Genomic DNA, 22,336 nt, shown 5'->3' on the forward strand with positions numbered 1-22,336 from the left:
ACCTACTGTTTGGAAAAAATCCTTTTTCACAGGTACTGTGGTCTTCCTTAAACATTTTCAGATCGCACCTGTTCAATAGTATTTTTGCAATTAATAAATCCACACCTGCCAAAATGTGAAAAATCACAAGCATATGGATAATTACTTACAAGCAAACAGAAAGCACTTGAAATAGGAGATTCCCAAGTTTTTAAAATATTCTAATTTAGCACAACTAAAGCTATTTAAAAACCATAGGAATAAAAAATTTCAGAACAATTTTCCTATTTCAAGAAAAGGAAACTATTTTTTAGATTTCAGGGCATCTTTATTTAAATGTGTTTTGAAAGCCAACTGGTATTTCTTTAGCTAGCAAAAAGAATGGCTTTTAATAAGCCCTTCCTTTTGCAGTGCCACTGTCTGCCTGATTACGTTTTCCTAATAAAACTAATCTTATTAATATGTTGGCATGTGAACTCATTATTTTTCTGTTGTTAAAAGCCAACTTGTGGTTCGCTTTTACTCTTTCAAATACAATTAGCAAAGCTCTCCAGTGCCTGAAAGGGCCCTTTCATTTGGACAAATTATTCCCTGGCTGGCTTTAAAGAAAGGGGGTGAGGACAAAAAGGGGAGATGGCCGGGCAAAAGGGGGAGGGTCTCCTCTATTCTGATGCATCCTTGGCAGACACAAAAGCTCGCCTGTGCACAATCCCACCAGAAGTGGGGCAAACACGGCTTGCATCCATCAGCTGCATTTTTTTCTTTTACTGAAGGGCGAACTTTTAAAAATCTCGGTAAAAGTATACAGAGTCCATTAAATGATATTATGTTAAGACAAGAGGGAGTGAAGTGCCTGGCCAAGATTTTATTGATGACCTGATAACTTTTCAACTGATGTCACCTCCCACTCTGTTCCTGTGCAAAACCAGTGTCAAAATACAAGCTGGTTTAGACAGCTTTACTGCTAGGCCATCCCCTCATTGAAGGAAATGAGAGTGTTGTTTTTCAACATTTTGGACTTTCCAAAATGTAATGTGTGGCCTATCTAAACAATGATTTATTAAACCTGTCTCTGTTCAAATACCTTGGCTAGATAAATCGGCTGCTCCCCAGGCTCCCATTTCATTTTTGAGTGTCAGAGGGAAACGTGGGAGAGAGTCAGTGCCCAGATACACATCCCACCTCCCTAACAATACTGCTGTGCATCAAACACTGCCGGAATATTTGTTTAATTAGTTAAATTTTCAACTTTTAAATAAGGAGAAAAAACAAGCTATGGGTGGCCCGCTAACCTCAAACGAGCAAATATTCAAGGTTATAAAATCACCCCCTGCTCAGAATACCTGGTTAGAAATGAAAACAGCATTTACCAAATTCTACCCCAAGTCAAGAACAGAGGTGGCATTAAGAAGCTTGAAACTGAATTTGAAAGCCAAAGCACTAAGGATGCAGCATTATTTCATTAAAAAATGGACTCTATACATCCTTTATAACTAGAACACCCTTTCTTAAAAACAAAAAGCCATTTCTGAGGTTAACTGGAGAAATACTAAAAAACAGTTCTGGTCCATTCTTAAAAACTAGGCTCTAATTTTGCGCTTGCAAAAGTACACTTGCAGCTGTATCTTTGCTAGTGCAAATTGAACACAAAACACTGCAATTACTTACGTATGCAGAGAGGAGTTCTGTGAATACAAACACGTGCCATAGAATGGCAACCACTTCAAACCTAAAGAAAAGTTGGTCTCTTGTTTTTAAAAACTACAGTAATAAAAATTTCCAAGAGACTTTTCTGAGGTATTGTCGCAAGCAGCAGCATAGTGCATTGTAATAAAAGTCTCCTAAAAGGGGATTGTTTGGAAGGGGTGTGTGTGTGATGATTGTTACACTGTGATTTTTCAGTAAGGGATAGGTACCTTCCAACCCAGATACAGACAATGAAAGGCAGCCTCTAAATTAAGACTAAAGTCAGAAAAACACTTTCAATACATATTAACAGAAACCCGGGGATGGGAAAGCTCCTTGACGCGGTAGCCCGAATCTCTGGTTTTACAATAGAGGAAGCCTCAAGAGGTAAAGGGACCTGGCCAACGGCTGTCTCTGCCCAAGGCCACTGCCCTAGTCCATGGTCAGGAAATCTGCCTTCTCTCCTACAGCTCTTTCCCAGCTGGATTGCATTTGGCTCTAGAATAATGCTGTCTGCAATACTGGAGATTACCAGGGGTTGGATCACATTCAGAGGAGACAGTCCCTGCTTTGGAAGGTAACTGAGCCCCACAATGGGGACATCTTAACATGTTTAATGTCTTTAAATGCTTTTTAACTTGTTTTTCAGAGTATTTTGTTTTACAATAAGAGAGTCCTAACAGATTCTAGAAAGAAAGGGTTTTAAACCCTTGCCACTGCATTGTAATAAATTACAAATAACCTACCAGGATGCAAACAGCCCCCGTTATTGTCATTTAAATATCCCATCTTTTAACCTTAAAAGTCCACTTGGCTTTTAAAACATCTACTTTAAAACCTAAACGTCTACTCTGACTGGCCAAAGGATCCCTAGTTGATGTTCCTGTATATGTACAAAAGAATCATTTTCAAGTGAAGCTGGTATATAAGTTATATTAGAGGAGTTTAGCCCTAGACATAAAGTAAAAAAAAAAAAAAAAAAATTCATACACCAGTATAATAAACCTGTAAAAGAACAACCCTTTCCTTAGTATTACTGTTGATGTGTGTTGTTTGTGTATAGTTGTTTTTAAAGAATCATAGAAGGCAAGCATGTCTGTGAGGGTGAGAAAGTGAGCACTAAGCTATTAAGTCAAGAAAAAGTAGCCACTAGAAGGGAAACTAGAACCAAACAGGAATTTCTAAAGGAGCTACAGCATTGGGGACCAAAAGAAACATGATAGATCCCTCTCTCAAACACACACAACTCTCTTCCTTGCTTTAAATATAGCAAGATTACTCACCCACACCTGTCACTACCAAAAACAAACAAACAAACACACAAAACAGGATGGCATTGCCATCTTTGAACATTTGCGTAGTCCTGAGATTCAACAATCCAAGGAGACTTCTGGAAAAACACAAAGTCCCTCCAAAATCCCTACCAAAAAAAAAAAAAAAACATTACAAGAATTTTTTAAGGTGCAAACTTCTAAGTGGAAAGAGTGCAGGAAGGAAAGAGTAGATGAGAAACATCAACAAAATTTTGAAAGCTAGAAAGGGGTGACTAACACAACAGACCCAAAAAACTAAAGCTAGAGTGTGCACAGGAACAGAGCAGGGAGCTCCACTAGAAAACAAAGAATTCTTGTAAAGAGATTCTAGAATTGGAGACACTAGTTATCTCTGGAGGCAGGGATGCCATACAGCTGAAAATGGCAGGATTAGGTGAAAGTCTGTACAGATCACCTCAAGTCAGATGAACCCATCCCTCCCCCAGCCACCGCCAAACCTTACCCAGAGAAGAAATTATCCCTTTCTATCCAGGCAGAAAACAGGTTTATCGGCTGAAAGTGTTGATACACAAAAAATATCTGAACAGGAAGATATCAGACACAGCTGGAGTCCCAGTGACCATAAAACTGAAAGTGAGGTTTAAGTGAAAATTCTACAATCCTAGAGGTGAGGCTTCCCCACCATGGTCTCCCAGAATGTACAGAAGCCTTATGACTCTCAGGAAGGGATTTGGAGGAGAATTCTTTAGCTAACTCGATAAGCCTAAGAGAAACAACCTCCAGCTAATCATATTTGGGATAACCCTTTGAAAAAGCTAGCTCAATATCTTATCACCTTACAATAATATCTACCTCTAAACAAGTTCTCATGCACACAGAGCTTCTAGATAGCCTCTTTCATGGATCACCCTTAAATGTAAATAGCTAAGGATTACCAATAGTTTAAGAAAACCTTGTAATATGAAAGAGAAAGAAATCAAAAGTAATATTTTTAAAGGAATTTGAAATAAGTAATGAAGAAAGTAAAAGAAAACTTACAAAAAACAACTTGTTTCAACAAAAGATACCAGAATTACAAAAATCACCTGTTTTATGTTCCCTTAGAAAATATTCTACTTACTAAATGATGACAGTCTACCAATTATAAATGGATAAGTTAAAATGTGAAACTTCAGATAAGTTAAAATGTGAAATAAATGTACTCTAGAACTGATGAAAGGGTATATACAGAAAGATAAGATATTAAATCCAGGAAACAATAGAAGAGTACTATTTTTTAGAAAGAGAGGTACTCAGATAATAAGAGAGAGCTCTTGGAAATTATAACTATGATAGCAAAATTTAAAAATTCAATGGGAAGTTTGGAAAATAAAGTTGAGGCAATCTCTCAGAAAGGAAAAGAAAAAGGCAGAGTTGAAAATGACAGAAAAAATTGGAGAATCAACTGAAAAGAGCTGACATCCAACTTTAAAATTCTGGAAAGAGCAAAGTGACGAGCACAAAGATTTTATAAGACCCACACCAAGACACATCATTGTGAAACAGCAGAGCACCAGTGAGCCAATTGTCTGCCTGTGGCCTCCAATTCATTTCCCCTCCCTACATCTGCTTTGCTCTGCTCTGTATCATAGGAGGATAATTCTTCCAGGCTGCATAGCCCTGTCAGCTGACTTCTGGTTGGTTCAGCCAACAGGAAGCACTGGTGGAAAAGTCAGGAAGAAGGGAAAAGCCAGGATATTTCTTCCTCTCTCCCATCTCGCCTTAGGTAGCAACCATCTCTGGCAAAGGATGTATTTCTTCCATGCTTCTAGCTCCTGTGACCAGCCCTAACTCTTTGGCCCCTCTTTGGTATAACTATTTCTCTCCTGGTCTTGCTAGCTCTGGAAGTAGTAATAGCTCTTGCTGTTGCAGTTTCTGGTTTGCCTTACTATTCCACTTGGCATTTCAGCTTTTCCTACACCTTAAATTTAGCTTCTCCTATTAAACTCCTTCTGTTGAATTACCTAGTTTTTCTTGACCAGACCCTGATTAAACAATCGACAACAACTAAAGGCTTCTAGAGGTAGAGGGAGGAAAAAGTGACATGAAAAGGATAAATAATCAGAATGGTAACACCAAAAGCTGCAAAACAATAGAGCAATGATATCAAAATTTGAGGGAAAATTAATCTTCAAACCAAAATTTTATACCCAGCTAAATAATCGATTATATAAAACAATAAAACAAAATGTTTTCTGATATTCAAAGTCTCAAAAGATTTCCACTCATACCACCTTCTCCCTCAAAACTAGAATAAAATTCAACTAAGAAGATTTGACATCCAAGAAAAAGGAGAACAAATACAGGAAAAAACTGAAGGACATTTCCAGTTTGATAGTAAAGGAAGCAATTACTCTAAACTGGAGCAGAAAAACAAGGAACTGAAAAAGAAAAATCAATACCATCCTTATAGGTAATGAGAATGAAATAGTGAGAACTACATGGAAGCAAATAAAAAAACAAGAAAATTATTAACTTCAGAGGAAAAGGGCTATACAGGAAAGGAAATGTAATCATAAAATACCACATGTTTCTGCTACCTGGTTCAATATTATACAGTCATAATAATAACTCCGAATATGGGGGGGTAGCTTTTCTTCAATTTTTTTTTAAGAATGTACCTTTAACTAAAAACTATGTTATAAAATACTGGAAGAATGGAAGGATGGAAGGAAAAGTAGTATTTGTAGAAAAAGTGTGTAAATTTCTTTCCATTTTAGAAAATAATGAGATATCAAATTTTTCATATCAAAGACAGCAGTATAAATAAGCTATTTTAAAAATATAGAGGGAAACAGCAGAAGAAGCCAATAAAAACATTAAGGATTATTGCCTCTAAGGGATGGGAGTCAGGAGTAGAGAAGAACAGGACACTGCTGTTTGTCCATAACTCTTACAGTACCATGAATTTATTTTTAATTCAGTCGGGTTCTTTTTTCATTTGTTGTATTCAATCTAGAAAGCCCTGTATTACTTTGGTTTCAACAACAACAACATCAGGGGAAGAAGGTGAGCTTCACCCAAAGGCAGAGCCAACTGTTCATGAGGCCAGCCAGTGAATGGGCCGCAGAAGTGCCAAACACAATAGGGAGAATGGGGCAAGGCCAAGAGTGGGATTTACACGACTGAAAAGTCAGACAGGCTGCCAGAGGGGAAAAGATGTCTCCAGCCCTGGCTCAGTCTAAATTGAGAAATAGTAGCAAGGACAAATTTAAGTCTACCTCTTAAAGTCATAATATGAAAACACTAGGAACTAGAAAGACTAGACTGACTCTCTAGTCCAAAATGAAGGAAGGAAGGAATGACCTAGTATCTCTTTCATCTCAGCAATAAACTAATGGTTTTAGAAATTAAAATTAGGAAATACTCAAACATTTAGGTGTTTCTTCATTTTCTTCCAGGGGAGTGATTTTTCAATGCAGTTGCACATGCACAATGTTATGCCCTACCCATGAGAATACACAGGGCTTCTGACAATAACTGGGCAAATGGAATGCTGACTAGCCATCGTCTAGTTCAATGACTCTTACTTTCTTGTGACACTTTTTTGTGACATTCTTCACCCCATTAAGAATCAGGTGAAGGGTCCTGGCCCCTCTCTCTAGAAACATACACCTACTCCCTAGTACTTCCTTCCTTTTCCTGCACCCTGCACGCTATTCCCTAGATCATCACCTAAAAATACTAGGACCATGGATATTTTCACATATACACCACACAGGGTCTGCTACAAGATAAACTGTCCACACCTCTGTGAGTACTGTCAGTGTACCAGAATGCTTTACGTTGTGGTGCATAATGTTTTATAACCATGTTAGCATAGAGATGCAGCTCTGGTGGGCTTCCAGAGCTCATGGCCATGGATATACCTGCTTCAGTATTTTTAGGGAAAGAGGACCTCACCCCAGGTAGGACCACTGCAGGGTCACAGATCAAGCTCACAACCATGATATCTGGAGAACTCAGTAAACAGCATCTCATGATCTAGAAAATAATGATTTACACTGCAGAAGAAAACAAGGAAAACAGGTTGCTGCAGATGAAGAGACAGACTACTAGCCAGATTTTGTCAAGCGTGTAAAAGAGTAAAGAGAAATTGATATCTTAAAAGAGCGTATTTGGGCAGGCAGGGTGCAGGAAAAGGAAGGAAGTACTTCAGCCTGTGTTGCCTGCCAGGCTCACTTGTAGGGCCTGAGACACTTAATCTTCAGGTCATGGGTTCACCTCCATGTTGGGCACGTTGTTAATAAAGGGGTCAGACTGATGTAGTGGAAAAAGAAAGTCATTGAAGCAGGAGTCAGGGGATGCAACTAATCTTGGCTTGGCTACCACACAGTGCATTCTAAAACCAAATGCCAGGGCTCTAGAATTGCAACCACTCACATGGCAAAGGCCAAACACCCATTAAGATACCCTTGAGTGAGATCCACTGCCCATGCGGCTCCACCAGAAAAGGCCAAGCAGGCACTTTCCAAACACTTGTCTGAGCCAAGGTGGGAGCCCCTCTGATACTTGGGGGCCTCTCCAGTGGAGTCTTACTTCTAACTTTAGGTTTCTGATGATTCTCAGAGAATCTTCAGAATCCCCATTATGAAAACCCATTACTATCCCCCAATACCATCTCCTACAGCGTAAGTGAAACTGACTCCTCATTTTGTGGACTGAACAAGGTCTAGGTACAGGGTTCCATCACCACCCAACATTGTTATATTGAGTGAAGCGTACTAGTTACGTCTGGAAAGGTCACCTCACCTGCCTGGGCCTCAGTGTCTACCTTTCCATCACTGTGATGAGAGTAGGTCGGATTTGATGTTCTCTGGTTTAATGATAACTAAAATCATAAGCATGACAATAAAAGTTTACATTTATTGGCTGCTTCCTTTGTACCAAGCACACAACAAAGGGAGGCAAGAATGAACAGAAATAGTTCCTCCTCTCACAGGGGTTACAGTCTGGTAGAAGAGGCCAGATTTAATTAGAAAAGCCCACACATAGCTAGAGGCTATGATGGAAAGGATCAGAGTGCCTTAAGATAGTGTGGAGTGTCAGGAAAGACATGTCCTGAGAAGGTGGTATCTGAGTTGAGATCTAAAGGGTAAATAGGAGTAATAGGGACCACAGACATGCAGAAGCATCATATACACTGGTATGGAGTATAAGAAACGAAAGTAAGAGAAATAATAGCTATTGTCCATTGAATATTTACTAAGCGCCTGGAATTGTGTTAAATATTATTTATATACAATTCTTTAGTTCTCTCAACAGCCTTGTCAGTTAAAAATTATTATCCTCATTTTATAGTCAGTAAACTAAGGCACAGAGTTTCAGAAATGTGCCCACGCTAAGAACAGTAAGAGGCAGAGGCAGGTCTACAAAACCCCAAGGCCACATATTTTAACCATCAAGCTGCACTGTCTCCAGTAATGGCCCCTGGGCTCTACTAAAACATGATGTATCAGAATGGAATAGGTCTCCATTAGCTTCACTAGTAAAAGGACAAATGTACTTTAAAAATATTTGTCAGTTAAGTGGCTGACTTGATTTTGGCCTAGATCATGATCTCAGGGTGCTGAGATTGAGCCCCAAGTCATGGGGCTCTGTGCTCAGCGGGGAATATGCTTGATATTCTCTCCCTCCTCTTCTCCCTCTGCCCCTCCCCCCTCCTGCACGTGTTCTTTCTCTTTCCAAAATAAATAAATAAATATTTTAATATATATATTTTATATTTTTATGTTACCTGTAAGAATGGTGAAAACATCATCCTAAAGACATGTACTAAGAACTAGACCATTACAGTCCATGCAACAGATACAGCTCCAATGATAGCCCTGCCCTAAGCAGTCTGATTTTCTATCACGCCACACACATGCACCCACCAAACTACCCACCACAGATGAGGAAAACAGGAGTAGATATTTGACCCAGAGATGCTAATGTAGAGGTTTCCAATAAATAGCCTCTGAGATGATGCAGCTGAAGAAGCTGTACCCAGGCAAACATGCATAGGTTCAACCATAATCTTACTCCCCACAATTTGACTTGGGAAATAAAGAAGCTCAAAGTCTTGAAGTATACAGAGACCAGAGTTATGCCTGGAGTGCAGACATTGTTAACATAGAAAAATCTAGTAATGAAAATGATGTTTAAAAGATACAAACTTCCAGTTATATGATAAATAACTTCTGGAAATCTAATGTACAGTATGATAGCTATAGTTAATACTATATTGTATATTTGAAAGGTGCCAAGATAGTAGATTATAAAACTTCTCATCACAAGAAAAAAATGTTTTGTAACTATGCAAGGTGATGGAGGTTAACTAAACTTACTGTGGTAAGCACTGTGCCATATATACATATATAAAATATTAATTTATATGATACATGTCAATTTTATCTCTATAAAATTGGAAGAGAGAAAAATCTAGTAGTGCGACTTAGCACATTATAACAGAATTAAGAAAAAAATCATCTGATTATCTCATTAGATACAGAAAAGGCATTTAATGAATTTCAAACACCCCAATCTACATAGATGATAAAATTGCGTAGAACTTAATATGCACACTCTATGCGCACACACACACACACACACACACACACAGGTCAATGCATTGTATCAGTATCAATATCTGTATTGTGATCATATACATAATTTTCCAAAATGTTACCGATGGGGAAAATTGGGCAATATATACAACCAATCTCTTTGTACTGCATCTTAAAACTGCAAGTATCTCAATTTTAAAAATTCAGTTTTAAAAAGAGAGGCCAAGAGGTAGAGATGGGGGGAAAAAGGGTGGGGTAAAGGAAAAGAAAATCAATTTTATGGAAACAAAATTGCATTAATCCATCAAAATTTGAAATCAAAATCTTTGAATTCAAAATTTTGAAATCAAAATTTGAAATCAAAATTACTATAGTAATTTCATTTAAAAAATCAGAGCCACTCAACTTCTCAATGTTTCAGTATAGACTGACAAAAGTTTAAAGTTTCAAATTTTTGCATTTTGAGACAATCAGAACCTTTTCAAGGCTGCTACCAACATGCTAAATATGATGAGTGCAGTACAACACATATGACATAGTGTCAGGGATATATTACAATTCACAGTGCCTATGATAAAAACCTGTGTCCAAAGTCTTTCCCTAAATTACACTATATAAACTTCAATACTTGTGCTATTTTTGTTTCAGTTATTCTAATAAAAGATGCAATTGTGCCAAAACAAAACAAAACTTCACCAACAAAGAATAGAAGGGAACTTCCATAATCTAACAAGGACTCTCCCCAAAATTCCACACTAAAACATTATGCTAAAATGATGATATGAATAGATATGAGATGTTATGTGTTCTTCATACTAAAGTTAAAAACAAGGCAAGGTTGCCCACTATCACTGCTTATATTTAATACTGTACTGGGATCCTAGCCAGTGCCATTAAAAGTTTTAATTTAATTAGTTATACTTAATTTAATGAAGTATACTTTTAATTAGGCATACCTAGGAAAAGAATTGAAAAGAAACAAAACTGCCACTAATCACAAGTCATGTGATTGTTTAGAAAATGAGTGGTAAACTTTAGAACTCATAAGGGAGTCCACCAAAGTTGCTGGATTTGAAATCAGTACCAGAGGCTGAAAAGCCCATGATGAGTGTCATGAACTGAAGTTCTAAATAAGTAGATAAGAAAACCCGTTAGTACAAAGAAGAGAAGAAAAGACCTTTACAAAAGAGCTGAGTCCTAGAATGAAGACCACCAAGCCTTGCTAGCTGTGTTAAGCATCTCCTGCTGCGTTAGATCAAGGTCTAGCACCTATGATTCCCAGCTACAGCAGCTCCCGGGTCTTTGACTCCCCTATCTCCCTCTTCCACAATACTCACCACAACCTCCTGTCTAAACTAACCCAATGAAAAAAAAAGAAAAAAATAAATAAATAAATAAACTAACCCAATGAACATCTGCAACTGGCGCTCAAAAGAGCCCAACCAGAACACACATAACATATGCTGGGGCACCTGGGTGGTTCAGTCAGTTAAGCATCTGACTCTTGATTTCAGCTCAGGTCATGATCTCAGGATTATGAGATCCAGCCCCTTGCCAGGCCTCTGTGCTGAGCAGGGAGTCTGCTTTAGAGTCTCTCTCTCTCCCTCCTCCTCCGTCTCTCCCGACCCCTGCTTGCTCTCAAGCGCTCTCTCTAAAAATAAATAAATCTTTAAAAAACACATAAAATATGAAGAGTAGACACATGTTCAAAATTGGCATAAATTCTTATAAGCTCTAATTTCTACCTAAAATTATAATTCTTATTTACTTATAAAGTCATTTTTAATGATCCTATCATCAGAGAGAAACAATATTGTAATCAACTACACCTAATCTCTAAAGCACTTGGCTTGGAAAATATTATGGATCTTTCCAGTAGGTACAGAGGAACATACTTCTTTTGTCCAAGAAACATGATTATGTGGAACAGCCTCTATTTTAATACTTGAACTTCAACAGCCTCAGGTAGGAGGCCAAACAAAAATGTTCAGTGCTTTTATGTTCTTTGCTATTCCTGAGGCAAAGGACTTGGATGATGACAATACTGTCACAGGTTTCCTCAAACTTGGGCTCTATTGCAGAAGCTCTACTTCTTTCATGATTCAGAACCCACTGTCCAATATGGTAGCCACTAGTCATATATGGCTACTGAGCATTTGAACAGAATTAGATATGTTGTAAGGCTAAAATACACACTGGATTTCAAAGACTTTACATAATAAAAAGAATTTATAATCTCCTCCATAGTTTTTACGTTGATTAAATGTTGAAAGAACATTATATATTTAAATTTATATTTAAATAAAATGTGTTATTCAAATTAATTAACTTCACCTGGTTATTTTAACTTTTTAAAAATGTAACTACTAGAAATTTTAAATTACATCTGTGGCATATATATATATATATATATATATACATATATATATAACAAATATATATATAACATATATACATACAGACACACACACACTGGGCAGTACTGATTTAGAAAGTCAAAAGGTATTTTTTTTTAATTTTTTTATTTATTTATGATAGAGAGAGAGAGAGAGAGAGAGGCAGAGACACAGGCAGAGGGAGAAGCAGGCTCCATGTACCGGGAGCCCGACGCGGGACTCGATCCCGGGTCTCCAGGATCGCGCCCTGGGCCAAAGGCAGGCGCTGAACCACTGCGCCACCCAGGGATCTACAAAAGGTATTTTAAATGATATGTGTATTACATGTAACATTTAAGACATGAATAAATAGGCTTTTAAGACCCTTTATATATCTTTTGATAGCAAATTCTTATAAAGACAGGTGTAATATAACAATAGTATAAAAGAGGCATTTTTATTGAGCTCCAACTTTTTGATGGAGCTAACACAATGCTTCAGATAGAATTATCAGTAATCCTCCCTACAGGGAGGAGTAGTTTGGACCAGGGAGATTGTGTAATTTGCCCTAGATCACACAGCTAAGTGTTAGATTCAGGCTCTGAATGTAGGTCTGTCTGAGGCCAATGTCTGTAGCCAGTAATACTTCAAATAAAGAAATTGAGAGAGGTCCTGTTTGGAAGTGCCCAAGTGAAACTGGTCATACGAAAATGGCCATTATCCACTTCGGGCAAGAACTATCCAAAGTGATCTACCTATTGCTGAGAAGGTGTTCCTTTTCTGCTTTAGACACTGAGGAGTTAACAGTTTTGAAAATCAGCACACCAACCCAACCAGTCTGAGGAGTCCACTGCTCATCCTTCTCTGAGAAAAAATCTATAGGAGTAATGCAGAGTTTTGAGAAGCCACATAGCAAAGTGTGCCAGAGGCCTCAAAACAATGGTGTCAACCCTGGTATGGTCAGCTGTCTTTGGGGCCACCTCTTAGATGAGTTCCTTTGCTTGGTCCATAGTGTGTCCAAAGAATGTATCCGTAACAACAGCACTCATGGAGTGGGAAGATCTGGAATACCTGAGAAACATTACACTGCCATAAGAGAGAAAAGCAGACTCGCCAAAAAGATTGCCAGAAGGGACTTCTGAAATTCAAAACATCTCTGCCATCAAGCTTTGGAAAAATTAAGCATGCAAAACTTTGGCACTCCATCATCCATCTTGTCCCCCAACACGCTCACAGCCAAATAGGCGATGGAAGTCTACGGACATCTGCTCAGCATTACCACAAGTACCCACAAAGAGCAATTTTCCCTCCTGCAGCAGTTGAAAAAGTGGGGTGGGGGTGGCTGGGGGTGCGGGAACAGGCCAGAAAAAAAAAACACACAGAAAGCTCAGTGACATTCAGACACGAACCTAGGAAGTCTTGAATGGTTCAGAGTGGGACACTGTCACCTCTGATTTAATTAGAAGACTGTTTTCAGGATGCTGAAGGTCCAGGCCCATAATCAAGCACTTACATAATCCTCCTCATTGAGTCCTTGTTTCTCAACAGAACTTTTCACCTCCATGGAAAACTTCTCAAACTCAGGCTTCACTGTCCTCAGTAGAGTGATTGTTTGGAGGGACGAGTATGCTTGCTTAGCTTCAAAGTCATGTTTGTCTCCTCTCTTCCACGAGCCATCTCCTACAGAGAAATAAAAACATTTATAATTCCAAGGCAGTCACCATAAAGGAACCATTCTCCCTCTTCGACTGCAGTGTGTCACTGCATGGTACTTTTGGCAGCTGGGGCAAGTGGTATTGTCATCGTTTTGCACTTGGATATAACCTGACAATGCCAAGATCCTCAAAGGAGAAGGCCTTGTGAACACGTGTTCTTTTGAAATGTGAGAGAGAAAGAAAAGCACGCTAGAGTTAACTGCCTTATAATAACCACGTAACTGTCATTTTCAGCCTCTGAGAACTGCAGCACTGCAGAAATAATTAGAAAGTTTTTACTCCTTTCCATTCACATTTTTTTTTAAATACCTACAATCAACTGTGGAGGTCAACCGAGTTGTTACGCTGGTACAATAAACCTGATGTTATGTGGATGTGGAATGACAGGAATGCCACGTATGACAACGGATATGCACAAGTATGATAAAGTTGGCGCTAGTCATAGAAAAAAGTTTGAGATTATTGATATTTTTTGAAATATTTCTGGAATCTCTTCAGAATGAAAGTAACTTAGGTGAACATGAGGACTTATCTCTCTCTCTCCAGTGCTGGCAACGTCATATAAAAATTATTTATTGGGCCATATCCATCAGTGCATCGATGGTGATAAAATAAAAATTGCTAACATTCATTGAGCACTATTATAATAACAAAGCTCTATTTATTGAACACTGCATATGTATAAACTCATTTAATCTTCACAAGAGTCTATGTTGGCAAATTGAATTTAAATAAAATATTTTTTTATATATTTTTTTAAAAACTCTTCACAAGACTCTGTGGTTCAGGTACATCATCCCCTTTCACAGATGGGGAAATAGAGGCATTGAGAAACTGAGTGCCCCTTGCCTCACAGTGCTCCCGTTCACAAAAGCAAAGGCAAATGATGTGCATAAGATATATTACTCTTCTCTTTATGATTTCATTTTTGAGGGCACACGTGGCCTGCAGGACCCCAAAACGAAATGTTTGGCAATGAACTGTTGTTTCTATCAATCATCATTATGATCCCTACAGATCTCTGGAATCACCTCTAAGAATTCAACCTGCTGGAGTCCAACATCAGAGTCATTTGTGCGCACCGAGCCCTAGTCCACGGCCGGACACCTGGAGCCCAGCGGCCGAGTAGTGAGGATGCTTGGGCTCCAGGGCATCCCTCTCCTCTTCCAGACAGAGCTTGGTGAAGCACTCCTATCAGTGCTTAAATCAGACAAATATCAGTGAACTACGTATGCCCCGCAAGGTTCTGTGATGGGCACCACGGTAGGCATTACGAATGTCTGGAACAGCCTCCGCCAGCCTCAAAAAAGGGATTCAGAGCCACCATGTAAATAGCTGAAGTTATGACAGGGTAACAGCTAGGTCACTCTGGGCAGGAGGCGCCGAAGAGTACAAAGAAGCAAGCAGAGGGTGTAGGAAGAGGCAAGGGAAGGAAGGAGGAGGCAGCATCCCGGGTCCTAAATGTGTGAACAGGATTTTAATAGAAGGACAGAAAGACGTAAAGGGGTGCTTGGCAGAGCCATGGCACAGGCAAAGGTGCAAATGTATACGACACCCAGTAGGCAGCTGGGAGCCCCAGTCCACAGCTTGAGAAGGGGCAGAGGCAAAAGCTTGTGTGTGGTGTTGTCTAACGATAATCCTCATAATAGCAACCATTTACTAATTGTTTCTATGTGCCAGGGAGCTGTTAAAAGATAAATAAGACAGAGCTGAGGACAGAATTCATTAAAGACTAGATCCATTCTAAATTTCAGGCCACTAAACCAAACTTGACAAAGTCCTCCTCCGTATGAAACCTCCCAAACACCAAGGAGGCGACCGCATGCAGGGCAGGCAGCGGTGCCTGTAGTGACCTCACTGCAGGTCCTGCCCTGAGCCAGGGGACAGCCAGCTGGGTGCTCGAGACACGGACGTGGCCTTTGTTGAGGAGCCAAATCCATTCACTAGGAAGACCTCCCCCCCAATTCTAAGAATGTCCAGAACATCTTCATCCCAAGGAGGAACCCGTTTCTTTTAAGCATGCAATCAAAATTTATTGATTCTTTATCATTGATTTGAGATATCAAGACAACAGGAGTGAGCTCTGCAGGCCAAGAGGGTCAGAGTTTCTTAGCTCTGGGAAAGAGTACTCTCCGGGTGCCTAAGAAAGAAAATACTTAACCCTACAGGGGCAGAATTAGAAAACACATACAGAACTGGAAACAGCAAGTATCTCACTTACTGAAATAGGAAAACACTTTTTTTCTGAAAGAAAAAAAATACGATACAATACATCTGTCTACCGCAATCTAAAGGGTAATAACTTTGGAGTTTTGTCTCCTAGGAAAAAAAAAGGAAAACAGTAATGCTTAATAAATCTAATCCAAATTAAATACTTATCTGGTCACCACCATAATCAATCCCGTGACTGCCTGAGTTTGTGGGTGCCCCTTATTTTAACGTGTCAGTAACACTGCCCACACCCAGGCTGTTGAACACTGGAAAAGCAGAGTTGGCTTGGCATGATGCCCCATCAGTAGGGACAAATTTAATTCAGTAGACAACTGGGTGCCTCTGGAGATTTATGAGTGTAACAGAAGAATGACATGATCAGAATCACGCCTTGGGAAATAGCAGCAATGGATTCGCATGGGGAGACATGGAGGGTTCACAGCCACAGCCGTCCCGGCAAGAGGTTACGGGAGGCTATGCGAGGAAGTCACACTCCAAAAAGCCAAACGTGCTTTTCTGCATAGTTAGAATCACGAGCAAGTGTTCTTTTGCTCTTTCTTTCTTTCTTTCTTTCTTTTTTTTTTTTTTTTTTTGCATATGTGGGTGTGTGAATCTAGTGAATTTTCAATATTTACTGCTTTTAGAATCATAAGAAGAGGGAGAGCCCTTGAGAATGAAAGGAGAGGACAGTGTGAAGGAATCTCAAGACTCTACCACAGTGAGGGAGTGAGGGACACCAGGAAGGGAGGCACATCGCTGGTGACGCCAGAGAGGAAAGCAAAAGGGGTTGTAATTAGAGGAAAGAGCAGAGCCAGATGGAGGAGGAGGGAAGTGATGTGGAAATGGTAATGATTTCAGTTAGGGTCACGGTCAATCCAAGGTGACCAACTCCAGAATGCCCAAGTGACAACACCGGGCTGGAGCTGGAAATAGTGGTGTGAAGCCAGAAAGAGGAGTGAGTGCTAGAGAGAGAGCTGGATGTCATTTCCAGATGGCCTCGAGTTAGACCAGGGCCTGACTGCACTGGATAAGAAAGCGAAGGGGGAAGGGCCGGGCACAGACACTTTGGGGATGGTGTTCCTAGTGGGCAGGAGGAGTATGAGGAGACAGAGAGGAGCTGACACGGAACCAAAGAATGCTGGGCCGACCAACACTAAGAAAACCTGGGTCTCCAGAAAGAAACTGGTGGAAACAATATGGAATGCTCTAGAGCTGTGCTGCCTAAGAGAGCAGCCACCAGCCACATGTGTGACTATTTAGATTTAAATTAACTAAAGTTAAGTACAATTTAGAATTCGGTTTCCCAGTCTCGCGTGCCACACGTTGGGTGCTCGGTAGCCACATGGGGCTGGTAGCCACCACCCTAGGCAGCACAGAACACAGTCAGCATCACAGAAAGGCCCATTGGACAGCACTGCTTTAGAGGCACGGAGAAGGCCGTCGGTGACCTTGATGATAACACTTGCAGAGTGGCGAGCACTAACGTCATATTCTTCCAGTGGTCCTGAGCACGAGATTAAGAAGAGGAAAAAGAAGTCTACTGAGTGAAAAGTAAGGAAGGTGACTCTTCGCAGTTGTTTCAGAAACAAGGAAAGTGAATTTGCTTTGTTTTGTATTAAACATCATGGAGCCCCAAACTTGTGTGTAGAGTAAGAGCACAGAATATTTGTGAAAGAGATAACCTGCTCGTCACCAAGCCCTGTACTCAGCAATCTCGTGGCCACGGAGCTGGCGCTGGCAAGGGGCACCCACACCGGGATAACTAGCCGAGACTACACAGAAGATGTCCAAGAAATGAATGCCTGAAGCTCACCTGGGCTGGCTGTGTAGCATTATGGCTCTTGACCTCGGCTCACCCCACCCTCTCCAAACATCCAGGTGTTACATGCTTGCCACGAACTAGGCTGGTCCAGTTGCTCCCAACAGTAATAACAGCACCACTTAGTGGGTGATGCCATTGTGAATGGCATTGGCTGTAGCATTTCATTCTTTAATCCTCTTAAAAACTTCATGAGGAAGATGTAAGTATAACTGCCACCATACAGATGAGGAAACTGAGGCTCAAGGAGATTGATGTGCCCCAAGTCCCTTAGCTAATAAACAAAAGCAGGATTCAAATGCAAGCCAGACTCCAAACACTGCTGCCATGCCATCCCTGCTCCATATTCATCTCATCAGACTTTGAGGTGTCCCAAGCTTTAAAAATGAACATACGATGGGATGACAAAATGTTAAAAAAACAAAAGTAACACAGAAAGTAAGATCAGAAGAGGAAGTGTCTAAATGTGATTTAACAACTGTTACAGGGATCCCTGGGTGGCTCAGCGGTTTAGCGCCTGCCTTCAGCCCAGGGCGTGATTGCGGAGACTCGGGATCAAGTCCCACGTCGGGCTCCCTGCATGAAGCCTGCTTCTCCCTCTGCCTGTGTCTCTGCCTCTGTCTCTCATGAATAAATAAAATCTTTAAAAAAAAACCCGTTACAGTTCAAAGATTGTGTGAGAATTCTTTTTCTTTTCACATCATCCCAAACTGACTTTAATGTGCATATGTATTACTTTTATAGTAAAACATAATAAATCTAGCAAGTCAAATAATTGATGTGCATCCTCTAACTCTACTATACCTCCATGTTCACCTTAATTAGTGCCCTCTGAGTTATCAGGAAGTCAAGAAAGCTCTACAATAATCTTAACAGCCCTGGACAGGATCGCCCAAATAACTTGCCACCTAACTTACATCCAAAGACGATAATGCCAGTGAATAAGAATGCTGATAGGTGCTATTTAGAACTCTACAGGGCAATATAATATCATCTTCTCTCTAGATTTTTAAAAAAGATATACTGATTTATTGATTTACAAGAGAGAGCATGTGTGTGAGCAGGGGGAAGGGGCAGAGAGAGAATCTCAAGAAGACCCCATGCTGAGCACAGAGCCTGACAGAAAACTTAATCCCTGAACCCTGAGATCATGACCTGAGCTGAAATCAAGCATCAGATGTTTAACCAACTGAGGGAGGCACCCAGACACCACTTCTCTAGATTTTTTTAAACCTATCCTGTCAGTCTTATTCTCCATCATTTGAAATCCTCCATAATATATTCTGAATTCCTATAACCATAATTTGAGCAGATCTGAGAATTTTTTTGAGTTCTCACCAAGAACAAACAATCCAGTAATTAGTAAATATGGACACTATCAATATGGGGTTCTTTTAAGATCTAATAGCAAGTAAGTATTAATTAAAATACAGCCTTTTTCTAGAACTGGTGTAGAGTTTGGTGTGAGGAAGCACAGGTAGAAAAGGATGTTGAAGAACTTTTCATGAACATGTATCTGATTCTTAGGGCACAATGGGGAGCCTAGGTGGCTCAGTCGGTTAAGGTTACAATTCTTGGTCTTGGCTCAAGTCATGATCTCATGGGTCGTGGAATGAAGCACCGTGTGGGGCTCCACGCTCAGCAGGGAGTCTGCTTGAAGATTCTCTCCCTCTGCCCCTCCCCCCACTCTTGCACATGTGTGCACCTGGGCTCACACACTCTCTGTCTCAAATAAATAAATAAATCTTTTTAAAAAAAATCTCAGAGAAGATCCCTTACTGATGATAGACACCAGAACCTTGATCTAGGTCTCTCTGCCTGCCAGAAGATTCTGTTTACTGCTTCTGCCCTAGGGAGGAACAGGGAGGGCTTCAGGGTTTGTGGCAAGCATAGACATTTGCCTCCCTATACCCATTCTTGCTTCTTCCTTAGTAACAGATTCCTAAATTGCTTTGGGGTGACACTGAGTCTAGCTGAAAATACACATTTCCTGGCATCTCTCACAACTAGGAGAAGCAAAGTAAGTAGAAGTTAGTGAGAGGGGCTTCCAGAGAGACCTTCAAACAGAACTGAGTCAACTGAGATGGTGAGATGGTCTCTGCTTGCCTGTCATCTTTCCCTCTTCGTCTTGCCTAGAATGAATACACCATCCCTGGAGTCCTAGCCACCGTCTTATGATTTTGAGGATGGACACTGTTCACTAAGATTAAGGGAGCCAAAATACAGAAGAAGCTTGGATCCCTGATGACATGGAACCACCACCTCTACACCGGGCTGCCCACTTCTGGACTTCTTACAGGTGAGAGGATAAACCTCTACATTTGTTTAAATCACTATAGGCCGAAGTCTTCGTTATTTGTATGCAAATGTAGTTCCTAATGCACCTACATCCATTTTTTTTTTTCCTATTTTTTTTTTTATTGGTGTTCAATTTACTAACATACAGAATACCCAGTGCCCGTCACCCATTCACTTCCACCCCCCGCCCTCCTCCCCTTCTACCACATCCATTTTTAAACCGTATTAGATAAAAGTTGGCCAATCTGTTAACAGACTATATGGCCTAAACTTATCTATAAAACTATACCAAGAGGGGTGCTTGGGTTGGTTAAGTGTCTGCCTTTGGCTCAGGTCATAATCTCAGGGTCCTGGGATCAAGCCCCACCTGGGGCTCCCTGCTCAGGTGGGAGTCTCCCTCTCCCTCTCCCCCTGCCCCTCCTCCTCACTCACTTTCTCTGTCTCTCACTCTCTCAAATAAATAAATATTTTTAAAAATAAACTACACCAAGAAAAATGTATAAACTTACCATTTTTTAAGAACTATATATAATCATCAAAGTAAACTGAGACTACTAATATAACTAACATTTATTAAACACTCATTATGTTTCAAGGTGTTTGCTATGTATCTCACATACATTACCTCATCTATTACTCAGCTTGATGCCATGAGGTAAGTACTATTATTACCGTTAAAAGAAACTGAGGCCGGCAGGGGAAGGCAGGGTTACCTCAATTTGCCAGACTGATACCAGAGCCCAAAGCCTAAGCAACCATTACATAAAAGATAAAAATGAAAAGAGGTCTAATCAGAAACTCCAAGGATACTCTGAAAGTTGTATGGAGCACAATGTATAAACTCTACGCAGTTTAAGTTTCAAGAAGCAGAAAAACTGAACACAAGGAAAAATGCATTTTAAAAAGTTGTCCCCAAATCACCAAGAGTAAGTCACATGGCTATGACTTCTTATGCCGTGATACCATGCAATGAGAAGGACACGATGTCATTTTTGTAGTATTCTTGACAAATAAGTATAAACTCAATCTTACCATGTGAAAACAACAGGTAAATCCAAATTGGGAGACAATTTACAAAATAACAGACTCATCAAAAGTGTCAGGTCATGAATGACAAAGAAAGACTGAGGAAATAACACAGATTGGTGAAGATTAAGAAGATACAACTAAATGGATTGGATCCTGGAACAGAAAAAGATCATGAGGAGGAAAAGCAGTCAATTTCAAATAAGGCTTGTAGTTTAGTTAGTAGTATTGTATCAATGTTAATATTCTTATTTTGATAATTATAGTATGGCTATTTAAATTATTAACATTAGAGGAATCTGGATAAAAGGTATATATGAACTCTATTATTTTTGCAAGTTTTCTGTAAGTCTAAATTATTTCAAAATAAATTTTTTTAAGTTTTTCAAAAATTACCTCTAAAAAGAAGTTAGGTCCAGATACAGAGTTGAATTGTTTCCATCTTTCAAGGAATATTCTTATGGTATATAAACTGTTCTAGAGCACAAAAACAATGGAAAGTGTCCCAATTAATTTTATAAAGCTAATATAAACCTGATATTAAAATCTGGCAATACCACCTCAAGGCAAGAAAACTCTGTCCAACCTCACGCATGAATATAGACTCAAAAATCCTAAATAAGATACTAAAAAGTTAAAATCAGCAGTACACCTAAAAAAGTCATCATGACAAAGTATACTTAATTCCAAGAACACTACATTGGTTCAGTCTTAGGAAATGTATTAAAAGAATAGGTCAAATGTACGTGATAAAATTCACCACTCATTTCCAATTTTTAAAACCACACTTAACAAACTAGAAATAAAAGGATACATTAACATCTACTTCAATTCAAGAAGTCAGAAATTAAAGTATCATCATAGTTATATAATATTATCCTGGAGGTTCTTGCCAATGCGATAAAAAAAGAAAAAGAAAATGTTCAACTGACAAAATGGGGAAGAACTCTTGTTGCTATATAAAAATGATATAAAAGCTATTGGAATAGGGGATTTAATATATGGAACCCTTGCAAGATAAATAAAACAGAATCTCTTAGCTTTTCTATAAAGCAACTACAGTTATAAAATGTAATGGGAAAAGAACATGATCATTAATAATATCCGAGAACATAATATCTAAAAATGAATTCAACAAGAATGGTACAGAATATAAATGAAGAAACTGCAAAACTTTGCATAAAAAGAAATTTGAATAAATAACTTAAAAGTTAGATGATGTAAGGATGCAGGAAAACATACAAACTCATAGTCTGTTGCAAAAGCATTTATATATATATACACATATGTGACGCACACACAAGACTACTCAATATAGCATTATTCTTAATAGTAAAAAGCTGAGAACAACATAAATATTGAAAAA

At 39.4% G+C, this 22,336-nt stretch overlaps 1 protein-coding gene across 2 annotated transcripts in view; it reads right to left on the minus strand.

Annotated features, from left to right (window-relative positions):
- NPR3 (natriuretic peptide receptor 3) overlaps window positions 1-22,336 on the minus strand; it is a 68,781-nt gene that overhangs the window by 33,533 nt on the left and 12,912 nt on the right. For both annotated transcript variants that reach the window (XM_072824986.1, XM_072824985.1), the window contains exon 3: window positions 13,415-13,581. In XM_072824986.1, the coding sequence (XP_072681087.1) occupies window positions 13,415-13,581 (167 nt within the window). The remainder of the gene's footprint in view (window positions 1-13,414; window positions 13,582-22,336) is intronic.

Source organism: Canis lupus, chromosome 4, assembly GCF_048164855.1.
Source record: "Canis lupus baileyi chromosome 4, mCanLup2.hap1, whole genome shotgun sequence".
NCBI lineage: Eukaryota > Metazoa > Chordata > Mammalia > Carnivora > Canidae > Canis > Canis lupus.